Genomic DNA, 12864 nt, shown 5'->3' with positions numbered 1-12864 from the left:
CCAGCCAAACATTCCAGTTTTGTTGATTTCATACATGTGTGTTACAGGGGCAGAGCACGCAAGCCCAGGCTGCATGCAAATGTCAAATTAGTTTCAAGTAACTTAAAATAAAATAATTAGAATGGTGTGCATCATCTTTGTTTGGATAAACATAGCCTAAAGGCATAGAAATAAGCTTTCAACGTTAATCCACCAAAAGAAATATTATAGGCACGGACCAACACAAACTGATAGACTAATGAGGGCAGAGCCGCAAGTGCACACCATGAGCACTTCTAATGCAGAATTAGAAACAGATCCAAGCCAGTGCTGATCTAAATGCATGCTGCGCACTCTTTTTCAATTTCTGAAAGGCAGGACAGCAAAATAAACCTAGGAAGGATTTCCTTTTCATAGCATGCTGCTAAATGCTAGCAAAACAATGAGACTCAAAAAAAGCAGCCTCTGGTACCCTTCCTACAGATTTTACAAGGCAATAAGTCTGAAGCCAGACCCTCGGTCAGCACGGGAGACGGGGGAATAATAAAACATGCCTCAATGCCGGATATTTAATTTTGGAGCTGCTCTTGTGGCCTTCATGAACCAAGTAAAATCTATGAAAATGATACCTGTATTGAGAGCGGGCGCTCGAACATACTCGCTACTGCTGGACGTTGTGCTACTGTGAAACGTTTATTGGCAGTCCTGCACACTTCCAGACTGCCTTGCCCTCTCCCCAGCTCAGCCAAAAGCCGCTGCCCGCCCCAAGCCATTCTCCATCGGTCCGGAAATAAACCAATTTTAAGTGAAAGGCAGGCGCGACGTGACCTCACTCACGTGATGACGACGCTTCTTCAATATGCCTTGGCTAGGGTGGGACTGCCGAGGACATAGCAGGCAGCCACAGAAGGAGGGCAGGAATTTATTTTTAATAATTACCGGGCCAGGAGGAAAACTGTATAGACCCGGCCCGGTAAAATAAGTGCCGGTACTGAGCACCGGAAAGCACCGGCACAAATTAAGCACTGCATCCCCGGCGTCTGTGGGGGGCCGTTGTAGAGATGAGGCAAGCTTAATGCCCAGAGTTGCCGAGTGTGTTCCTGGTTAGAGTAGGTACCAAGGCGAGAATTATCGAGTCCGTTTTGACCCTGGTCCACGAGTTGTGGCCTTAGTTAATTTAATTTGAGCCAGTCGGATCAGCACACTTGATAATAATGACATGTAAAATGAAAGTCAAGGAATTTGAAAAGTGGTAGCATGGAGCCACAGGGCTTTAAGTGGGATGAAAGAACTGGGGGGGCTCTCAAAGGGGCGTGGCCGATGTAATTAAGGGTGTGGCTTAAAAACATAAAAGCTGATAATGTGTGCTTAGCATAATGTGCTACCCAACTGGTATTTTGCTGTTTCTGTCATTATATCCAGATATATAATGCAACAAGTAACATTATACCTAGAACAAGCCAGGACTATTGGCTTTGTCAATGGTTGTTAGTTGCATAAGAAACAAACATTTGCAATGCAATAGGTCACGCATTTGAGAGAGTTTGAGCTATAGGCATTGTAATTGACAATACCTCTTATTTATGTGGTTTGAAAACCTGCAAGCAGTGCGTAAGCACGCACTTTTACTTATAGTTGTTGCTTACGAGAAGCAAGTCTGTCAGTAAAACAGGCACAGTTGCTGCCAGCCTTGCTTTTTGTAAGCAAACACTACAAGTACAAAATGCGAGTTTACACACTGCTTGCAGGTTTGCAAAACACATAAATAAGACATTGTCATTTACAATGCTAATAGCTCAAACTCTTGTAAATGTGAGACGTATTGCATTGCAAATGCTTGTTGATGGCTTGCCTTGTCCGTCTTGAGTATATTCCACCCCTGGCACATTGCTAACTTACATGTGTCCCTCTTCTGTTCACTTTTAGATTCCTGCTTTTTTCTTTCAACTTAAGCAGTCCACTAGATTGCATGTGTTTTCCAGCTGTCTCCCTAGTGTTCTCTTTACGCTTCCATGCTCTGTGTTGCTTTCTCTCGCCCACCAGCCCTACTTTAGTATCTGCCCATTGCTTCTCCTCCCCACCCCACCCGCTGAGGTGCTTCCTCCACCCGTTACCTCCTTCTCGGTCACCTATTGCTTCTCTATCCACCCTCCCTGTTGGTTCCCCCTATCCGTGTCTTCCAACTCTTTCAACTGTTTATTCTCCTCCTCATCCCGCACTCCATGATTATTCCCCCTCCCTGGCTTCCCATGTTGCCTGCCCCTCTCCGGCGCTTCAGTAACAAACACCACGTGTAATTTTGTACGCCTGCACTTGCATGGAGTTTGCCTACAATACACTAGGACTGCTGGGTCTTAGCACCTTTTTTAGGTTTATTTCCTTTAGCCATGCTCCTCAGCATCAGGGGTGCCGTACACCCTGCCTAAAACCCATTGACAATATCCAGTAGGTCACAGAGGCGAGACCTATTGACTTTGCAGTGCTTTTTTTGTTATATTTTAACCTGCCCCTCATTTTGGTTTGTCGCTTGCCCTCGCCATCACCGCTCATGGTCGGTTCGTCTCTCACTGTCCCCACAGATGTTCCACCACATTGTGCAGAAAAGGAAGCAAGTCCAGTGGACCTTCGGCCCAATGACGTCCACCTTGTATGACCTCACAGGGATCGACTCGTGGGGCGATGAACTCTCGGTCCTGGAACTCGTCGTCTCTGCGAAGAAAAGAGAGGTAAGTGTGCGTGTGACTGTCACTCCATGGCGTCACTGTGCTGGCACACGTTGGCAGCTGTGTGGCATCTGTGTGGGCTTCACCTGTGCAACTGACCATCAGCAGTGGTCCTCAATCTTAGCATGACATTGGAGATAGTTCTGAGCAGGTATTCCACATGTTGTACAAACGCAGTGTCAAAGTAGAGCATAGAGGGCGATATTTTATTTATAGCGATTATAGGATATTTTATTTAACCTGTGCAACTTACAAAACAGCACAGGATGCAAAAGAAAGGAAGCAAAGGTGCTAGGAAAAGTTTACTCTTCGCGCTTACCTTTACTGACATCTTCCGCTATGAGGCTAAAAATGCCTTACAATATGAACGTCGCACACGTCGCGAGTGCTCTGGCGATGGACTCTACGTTACTCTTGGGAGCGGGCCTTCGTTCACACTGCCTTGACAAAGGCCTCACTTCATTAATGCAAGTTAAACATCCAAATACAGCAATATGGAGCTGAAAGGTGAACAGTCAACCTTTGCCAAGTGCCTTCCAATGCAGAGCAACAAGCGTTGCTGCATTTTTAGTAACTTTTGATCCGTTTGAGTGACAAACACATTCTTATGTTTAAATCTGTAAATTATGCAGCATATGATGTTTTATTTGGCAAATGTGGCAGATCCACAATTATGCGAAAAATGCAGCAGAATCACATAATTCCAGTGACGCTGCCCAATATTAAGCGATCTTCACTCCCTATTTGATGTCCTTTTCTCTTACTCTCACACCTCCTTGCTACCTCCCTTCCCTATTGTCACTCATTCGCCTTTCTTCCTCTGCCCTCTCAGGCTCGTCAGATTCTAGACCTCACTCCAGTGAAGGAGCTGGTGAGTCTCAAGTGGAAGAACTTTGGCCGGCCCTACTTCTGGTTCCTGGCGGCCCTGTACGTCATCTATATGATCTGTGTCACCATGAGCTGCATCTACCGACCTCTGAAGAGTAAAGATCCAGGCACCATCAACAATTCAAGGGACATGGCAGTACTTGTGCAGAAAAACCTGCAGGTGAGTGCGGGTGAAGGGTGGAAGGGATGACCCTGGACTTGGGAGACGGGCAGCCGAACCGGAGAAACTTTAAACAGCTTGTTTCAGAGCATGATATATTTCTTTCCATATGACTCTAAGACACTTTATCAAAGCAGAATGTGTACATTAACTTCCACACATCCTTCTCAAACGTTTATCTCCATACTACTTCCCCTTTCAAATCCATTCCCATCACTCTAACCTCTACCAAGCATGCAAACATTTCCACATTTCTAGAGCACAATTCTAACACAACTAATACACAAAATACCTTTTACTAATCTACTAACTATAAACCTCTGATCTTAGGTTCAGGGTACTCCCTGCAAAGTGCTTCAATGCCATTTGCAATTACACTGGGGAGCCTGTTCATGAAACTAAAGCTTACATTTTGCTTTACATAACGCACTGGGCCTAAATTTAGAAACTGATATAGGTGAAACCCATACCCGTTGGACATCTGTAATCGAACTTGTCAACTAGTGTGAACCATACTGGATTCTGTCAGCCTTGAAGCTTCAAGTGGATTTGCAACCATTCAGCTATTGAGACAATAGCCATAACCTGGTAAGATCCTTGGCTTTTCCCAGCTAGAAGGATTTTATTACATTTCAGAATGAGTGGATGTGTTACGGGGGCAATGCCAGTAGGACCTCTAGCTGTATCAAGTTTTAATTTAAAAGTTATTGAAACACTCATAAAGCGAAGAAGGGAGAGCTATGGCTGCAATCAAAAAGCACTTTTTTATAAGAAGATAAAAAATAAAGAAGTGAAAAACGACTACATATATTGCTTGCGTTCTATCGAACCTTGGAGAATTGGTTTCCATTCTGTGTAGAGGCGTACATGTCTTTGTAACTTGGTTGGGATGCGGAGTGAGACATTGTGTATTGTGGCAATTGAAAGGGTAATGAAGCGCTCAGAAGTTGAGGAGGCTAGGGTAATGACAATCATGTGGAGAAGGAACCACCACTTCAACATAAAACTGGTTGGGTCCTTCTCTGAACTCTTTCTGAAGATACTTTGAAGGTAGAATTTAAATTTATCAAGACCCCACTTTAAAGTTCAGCAATAAAGTATCCCTTATTCTCACTCTTGTCACCTATGGAACCTGCCAAGGTTTATCAGGGGACAGGACCTGTACAGAAGACAGGGATTGCAGATGGTGGTAGGGCGACCCTGCATTATGCATCGCGTTCCTCATTTGCAGGTTGAAAACTCAAACATAAAGGTATTTGCCACACCTGGTAATTACCTCACACTGGGGTAGCTCTACTTACTAAGTGTGGTAATTCCCCCACCCTAGTCCACACAGCTTGTATTCAGGGCCTAAACCTTAGTACTGGTTTACAATGACGAACTTGTTTTAGTTTGTACATATTTGGAGAGATTTAACCGAACTAGCACTGAATCATTGGAACAGGTTCCAATCTAAAGATAAAATCATGGATGCCAACATCATTGCCAGTTCCCTGCTGTGAATGCTTTTCTTGGCACACATTTGAGGGCAGGCTGAACTAGAACTAGATTATGTACATCATGAGCACTTTGCTTTACATTTCAAGCCCTGATGGGACAACCTGATGCCTTTGTTCTGAATTGTGTACGACTCCGAGCTCCCATATTTTGTTTTCTTCTGCACCAGCATCATTTTACCACCCTAGTGGTAAGTGGTTGCTCGCCACGGGAACCTTATTGTTGTTTGCTGCTTCTGGTGGGAAATGTAGCAGCTTTTGTTGACACCTGAAGAAAACAGCAGAACGTGAAACAGTAACATACACAAAGCAACATAGCACATATATACTAGGATAGAAAAGAACAAAAGCCCCTGCAGAACTCAATACAAACATAGAATATAAAACATTGCATTGCTATAAAGCAGTTCAAAGCACAGCAGTAGAAAAAAACTGAACAGACTACTACCACAACAAAATGTCACACAACAAATTTGCAGAAACTTACTTGTCATATATTGAAACTTCCAGAAATGTGATCTCATAACACGGTCGTAGAGGCGTTTTCGCAAAACACTGCCATATCATACTACACAGAACATGAAATAGTGTCAGTTAAAAATATTTTGTGATCTGTGTCTGGTTTTCAAGTTATTTTTAAAGTCTGATTGTAGGAATACAGTGAATATAGCAATTTTTTAGATATATGTCTAAGATGTCAAATAAGTATTAATTGTATTTTACCTTATCCTGGATATACATTTTTGCAGAGTGATGTATTATTATTATTTTTTATTTTAATTCATTTATGTAATAAACATGCAATGAGTAGACAATTGATAAGCTGTACATTTGTAAACAAGGGAGCTTTTCTCCTTTACAGGAGGCGTATGGTACCTATGAGGATGATCTGCGGCTCGTGGGCGAGCTGATCAGCGTGATTGGGGCGATTGCAATATTACTCCTGGAGGTGAGGACTTCACGCGGCTCCTCCCACCGTCACTCTCTTTGTGGTCAGTCTTCCTAAGTATTCCACTCACTAACTTACAGTCTATTCTTAGGTTCCAGACATTCTTCGCGTCGGCTTTGCCCGGTACTTTGGTCAGACCGTGCTTGGAGGTCCTTTCCACATTATGATGTAAGAATTCACACATTTTGACCGCTACTCCTTTGTATCGTTTATACTACTTACCTCATCTAAGATCTGTTTATTTGGGTCACAAATAAATACTTAATGTGTGCGTTCATGCTCCAGTTAATCGATATATACATGTATGTTTTAAATTGTAGCCTCTGCTGAAATGTCTTTTTGTTGGAACTGGTTTCTCACATATATCTACTCTGCTAAAGTCTCTTGTCACCTGAGGGTTGACCCCATTTTTGTTGTAATAAGAAATAATTTGATAATTTTAAGCAGACAAAAATATCTCTCTACACTGGTCCTGCACGAGGTACACAGCTTTTGCGTGTTGCACAGGCGTCCTAGGGGCCCCCCGCTAATACATTGACACCTCCCTTCTCTTGGTGTCCCAATGTCTTGGTCCCTGTCTAAGCATCTGCATGCCTTACACCGGGTTCCCACTTCAAGTCCCACAATTAATACTGGGAGCACTTTCACATTTCCTTCATGGACACACCTCTATGTTTGCCTTTGACCAGGTTCTTCAGCTACAGCACAATGTTAGATCCCAATAGTCCCATTACTAATTTACACCAGGATGCACAAGGGTGTTCTCTTCAGTTTCAAATGCCTTTGCAAGGGAGTCTCTGCTACTCCATACCACTGGAAGAAGTCTCATTGCCTCCGACCCAATCTTCTGTCTCAGTTCAGGTCCACGTGGCCTCCTTAAGCTTTTTTTTACCAATCAAAGTGACCTATTGGATTTCTGCTGAAGAGATAGCTCCATAGAGCAGTTCCTGAATAATTTATAGATTTGCCCAAAAGATTACTTAAATTAAACATTAATAGGCAGGGACTACAAGCCATTCTGTAAGCGTAAGAGACCATTTACAAACTCAAAGGAGGATCCAGCTGTGGAGACTTTCCTTGCCAAAGTTCTTCTAAAATAAAGTGCCCTGTGGTCACAAAACAACCTTGTTTGACCGCGTCCAGCGCCTCTCAAGGCGTAGTGTGGAGGGCGGTGCTGTTCAAATTGTCATGTAAGGTTAATTAACATGCCATGGCCTTCAGCAGTACTACTTCAGCGACAGAAACAACTTTCCTTCAACGATCTGCCTGAACTTCAGAGCAGACTCTATGAGGGGTTAATACTATGCACTTCATAGGGAAAACCTGTCCGGATGCACAGAGCAATAATGTATGGAATACTGAACAAGCTGTGTGTCCTAGCCTTCGAGAGTCTGAATGTGGCGCTGTAATGAGTAGCCGCTGCAGTTCAACATCATGTATAAATAAGCTTTTGTAGGTAGAACCGCTGTCCCCCCAATGTCTTCCTCATTTCTCAGCATGTCTTACTCTACCGACAGAATCATCTTTGCCTTCATGGTTCTTATCACACTCGTCTTGCGCGTCACCAGCACCGAGGGAGAAGCCGTATCGATGTCTTTCACCGTGGTCCTGGGCTGGTGCTACGTCATGTACTTCACGCGTGGATTTCAGATGCTTGGGCCTTTCACCATCATGATACAGAAGGTAAGGAGATGATGAACGTGTACTGCCAAGCAAATAGTAAGAATGGACACAACATTTGGGAGAGGCCAAGAATCAAGAGCACAGTAGGGTAGGTGTAAGGGGACCCATCTGGGGCGAGGAAGAGGTTTTTACATCAACGAGGCCCGCATCGTAGGACAATTTGTGTTCAGTGCTTAAGTACGTGCTGTGGGACAGCGACAGAAGATGATGTAAATCCTCATATCGATCTGTATTTACACGTCACTTGCTCCCTTGGTGACCAGGCCCCTGGTGTATCTCACGGCTTTCTCTTTCTTGCCTAGATGATATTTGGGGATCTGCTGCGGTTCTGCTGGCTCATGGCTGTCGTCATACTTGGCTTCGCTACAGGTAATTATACCAGTTCTGCACATTTGTGCCACATACTTTGGAGTGGCAGCATCTATTGGCATCACTTTGTCTGAATGTGAGCTTTGCCGTTGTTCCCTCGCCACCATCGCTCGCGATGTCTTCCCAATGCCATTTTCCTACATAAAAATGTTTTAGATTTTGCAGTTGTTGTGGTCACGTGCAATCTACCTTTCAGTTGCGTAATGTGAATAATTCCATACCTCCTTGAGTTGGTAGAACTTTATTTTGTTCAAAACATCAGGAAGGCTATTAAATAGCACTTTAAAAAGCTCACCCCTTTCTCCATTGGGGAGCTAGTCCTTCTGCCTCCATTCTAAAGCTGTGTCTGCTTTCCATTTGCTATGTCTTTTTGTGAAAGAGGTCATTCAGTACCTTTGCTTGACCTCAGGCATTCTGTGTGTCATGTAGGGCTTGGCAGGGGTTGCAGCTGTGACCCCTGGCTTGCTACTGCTACCCCTAGATTTGCTTTTTCTGCCCCTGACTCCAGAGGTGGCAGACGCAGTACCAAACACAGGAGTTAAACATGTTTCTGATAAACACGGTTTACACTTTAACTTAAATACATTCAGAGGTGTCATGGCACGATTTAAAGTTCAAAGTAAAATCAATCTAATTTAAAAATAAGCATTTAAAATTTTGTTTGACCATACTCCATCACTGTGCATACTTGAAGGAATAGGTTTTTGAACATCACCTCCGTTTTCCATATTTGTGATAGTTCCTTGCAAACATTAATAAACTAACATTTATTAACAATGAAAAGGACTAAATGTAGCCGACAAGATTATTCATATACAATTTATAGTCCCTCTGAATTAGTGCTGTCCTCCTATTGTTTTTTAGGTCTCGCCTGACCCCGCGCATGCGCTGGTCTGGAGAGACTTATTGAGAGGGCTCCAAAAAGTGCTACCAGGCCAGCCTAGAGCTACAGTGCATGTGCGCGGGCGTGCGCGTCGCGCTTTACCGCGATTACTTTCGCGGCCGCTTTGATGTTTGATCGCGATCACTTTAGCGGCCGCTCTGATGTTCTCCCTGAGACTTCAATAGATTGCAGCAGTTAAAACAAGCATTGGCATAGCCAATAGGTCTCGCTTTTGGGTCCTTATAAGTGTTTAGTTATGCAACTGTTGCATGGTTAAACACTTATAAGGTCCCAAAGGCGAGACCTATTGGCTATGCCAATGCTGGTCTAACTCTCTTTTTGTGCATCTGCCTGAGATGTAGCAATGCCTTCACCCTTTAGGGTGTATGGAACCCACTCTTCATCGCTATCTAATATTATTATTATTATGATGATGTCAACAGGTTAAGGGCTTGTGTTCAACATGACGTAGGCTTGAGGGTCAAAGGTCATATGATGCCACTTCCTGTGATGTCATTGAGGTGTGAGGTCACTTGTGATACTTCTGTGAGTTGGTCATGTTAGAACTGATTGCTTTGCTGGTGAGAATGAACTCCTCATCCTGGTTTTTCAGTTGATGAGGGTGCTAACGGCTCTTTGCCTAGTGCACAAAGAGCTCCTGGAAGAGTGCAGCGGCGCTTTAAGAGCACAAAGGTAACTCGCATAGAAATGAAGACTTCAGGACTAATTTTGAAAGAATAAAAAATGTATTCAATTGCAGTAAATGTGCACGTCATGTGTATGTGCAAACTAATGAAAACACCCCCCTGCCCGTGGATTTTGCGATGTGAGCCCACAGTGGGATTCGGATTACAACTTGCTTGTTACTATTTACACCAGTGGTTCCCAAACTTTTTTGACCCGTGGCTCCCTTGACCTAATTGGCGGTTGGCCGTTGCTCCCCACCATTTTTTTACTGGTGGGGGGGGGGGATGTAAGCCCGACCTCTGGAGTTCTTCCTGTTGTCTCCCTTAAATTAATTGGGATGCAATGAAGGTATTATAATCATATTTGTTACAAAATAAAAAGATAACAGTTGTTTAATAAAAACTCGTTAAGTGAGAAACAGTACAAGATTAATAGCAAAATATGTTTCCATGCAACTTTTTTTAACCACAAGGAAGCAGATGCAACAGAGAGCACACACATGCTGCAGTGATGCAAACTGTGTGCCTGGTCCCAAACCCTTATTTATGCCAGCTGCTGCTTTCAGTAGCTTTTGGTACGGAGACCCACTCTGAGAAAATGGAACATTGGGTTTGGTCTGTCGTAATCAGTATCACCAGCATTATTTTTACACTAAAAAGGCGGGGTCCACGGAGCTCGTTAAAATAAAGAAATCGTGATAATAAGGCTTATGATTTCTTTTACGAGCTCCGTGGAGCCCGCCTTTTCAGTGGAAAAATAACGCTGGTGATACTACTATTATTTAAAATGCCATGCCGATCTTCTGCCCAACCTCAGTTTTTTACTTGAACTAGTCTTGATTGGTGCCATGTTGTTTCTAAACACACAGTCAGAGCATTGCGTGCCTAAAAAACATCAAAATGGTTTTCTCCTTTGGAAAATTCCAGCCTTCGTGGAAGCATCAGGGGCCCACTGACTGCTGGAGGACACGACGGGTGAGGACAGTCTGAATACCCCCACCGCATTTACGGTTCCATTCCCACCCTCCCTCTCACTCCTGGAGGGAGCTTGAGCCATCTGCAACATCCTGGTGGGCCTTACTACTGGTCGAGAGGGCCCATGTTTCCCCCACCGACATTGAGTGAAGAGATGTGTGGGATAGATAGACTGCAAAGGAACGTCATTTGGTAAAACCACGTGCTTACCACACAGCAGTCAGCACCGAAACAGGGCATCAGGGGCCAAGTACAGAACGCTTGCATCAGTGCAAAAGCAGGGCCAATCTACTGCGCTATTTTTGCTGTTTGTGCAATACTAGAGCGAGAAGTCTATGATTCTTCTCCATGACCCAGAAAGAAATTCGCACAAGAGAAAATTGAGACAGCAGATAACACAACCATCTCCAACACTTGTTACGCTTATAAGCCTTTTTTTCTTTGTGAATCATACAGATTTTAACACAGAAATCCAGATTAATAAACAAAATAACATCCTTAATAAAGAGCCTTCAGGCACAGTGCGTGGCACCTGTCATAAAGCAACAATGGAGGCGCAGCAGAACATCTTTGAGCCGCAGATGGACTGGAGTCATGAACGGAGAGCATGTTCATCGAAGTTTTCCTGCACGGAGGCGTCCCGGGACATGGTGGTCCCTGGATCGGCCGCACTCAGTTTACCAGTCACTGGTTTCACCAGGGAATGTCAAACTCGCCGTGCTTGGGGCCACTGTTCTCCGAGAAAAACCGGTTTGTCTGAATGTGTTCGGGAACTGCCATAACCTCCGAGAGGTGATAAACGTCCCCTGCCTGAGGGACGCACGCCGGAGACACAAGTCTAAAACACCTCCAAAGCTTCCGTCTCTAGAATTACACCCGGCACCCTGCGGAGATGGGCAAGCAGAAGCCTCCATAGGGGAAAAGTATGAGGGACGCGTCTGTCCTGCAGTGCTTAGTTCTCCAGGTCAGAGAGGGAGAAGTGAAAGATCAGAGAGCGAGGGAAGAGAGAAGTAAACATTAGCTGAGGTCACGAGGGGGGGGGTTGCTATATTAGATAGCTACGGGTCAAATAAGTTCAACGAGGAGAAGAGGAACAAGGGAGAGACCAGAGAGCGCGTGGAGAAGAGAAGGAAAAAAGGAACAGATCATTTGAGAATAAGGGAGCTGAGATGTGGTGGAAAGAAAAAGAAGAACAAATGAGCGAACACGCGGTGAGGACAGAAAAAGGCGTTCGGAGAAACGAGAGCACAAATCCCACATTTACAAGAAAGTGCACATTGGGGGCGCGGCACTACAAGCCCTTGCTTACTTACCGATTTCCTGGTGAAGTGGGTCCCATTAGGCACGGCACAACACGGGGGTCAGCAACAACGATCCTCAAACGCTCCGAGCTTGCTATGGCAGTAATGCTGAGATTATGCATCTTAAAGCACGTACAACGCGTGCGTACGTACGCACGTATGCGTGTGGCGGCAGTGCGCTCTTGGGCAAAACCCTTCTGAAGGTGGCATTTCAAAACCCCCCGCATGTTGCACTGCGGCTGCAATTTCCATGACCCACATCCGGCGCGGCGCCCCTGGCTTCTCATCACGGTGCACCGTGGTGCCACGGCGCACACTTTGGGACCCACTGATTTAAACCATCAACACTGGCAGCGGGCAGCATTATTGGCCAATGTATCACAAGACAGAGTGATATTACTGGACACAAGACGTTATCTAAGCAACTCTGCATGTATGTTTGTTGGAACAACGTATGCCGTTCATGCTGTTACTCCGCAGTTTTTACAATAAATGCATCTTTACCACGCGTTCCTTTACCAAGCATATCAATATAACGGCATGCTTTAGGGGAAGCACTGGACTTTGCAGCAACATCATTTACTATTCCAACTTCAGCCTGCGCAACAGTAGGGAAAGCTTTGGACTTAAGAGTCCAATGCCACTTTCCCGAAGGCATGTTATTCTAACGACACGCGAGACACATTACTGTATCTATCCGCGGTGTGGTAATCTCTATTAAATAGTGTATACCATGGCGTGGACAGTAGGGTGTGGGGTGAAGGTAAGCTGG

General features: G+C 44.6%; 1 protein-coding gene across 1 annotated transcript in view; it reads left to right on the top strand.

Moving 5' to 3' along the window:
- LOC146813354 (transient receptor potential cation channel subfamily V member 6-like) overlaps positions 1-12864 on the top strand; it is a 255753-nt gene that overhangs the window by 224022 nt on the left and 18867 nt on the right. The window contains exons 7-12 of the mRNA XM_085620168.1: positions 2559-2705; positions 3535-3750; positions 6109-6195; positions 6287-6363; positions 7713-7878; positions 8181-8247. Coding sequence (XP_085476294.1) covers positions 2559-2705; positions 3535-3750; positions 6109-6195; positions 6287-6363; positions 7713-7878; positions 8181-8247 — 760 coding nt within the window. The remainder of the gene's footprint in view (positions 1-2558; positions 2706-3534; positions 3751-6108; positions 6196-6286; positions 6364-7712; positions 7879-8180; positions 8248-12864) is intronic.

The sequence above is a fragment of the Triturus cristatus genome, chromosome 7 (assembly GCF_964204655.1).
Source record: "Triturus cristatus chromosome 7, aTriCri1.1, whole genome shotgun sequence".
NCBI classification, from domain to species: Eukaryota; Metazoa; Chordata; class Amphibia; order Caudata; family Salamandridae; genus Triturus; species Triturus cristatus.
Note: the sequence above shows the minus strand (reverse complement) of the source record. Positions and strands in the feature narration are given on the sequence as shown.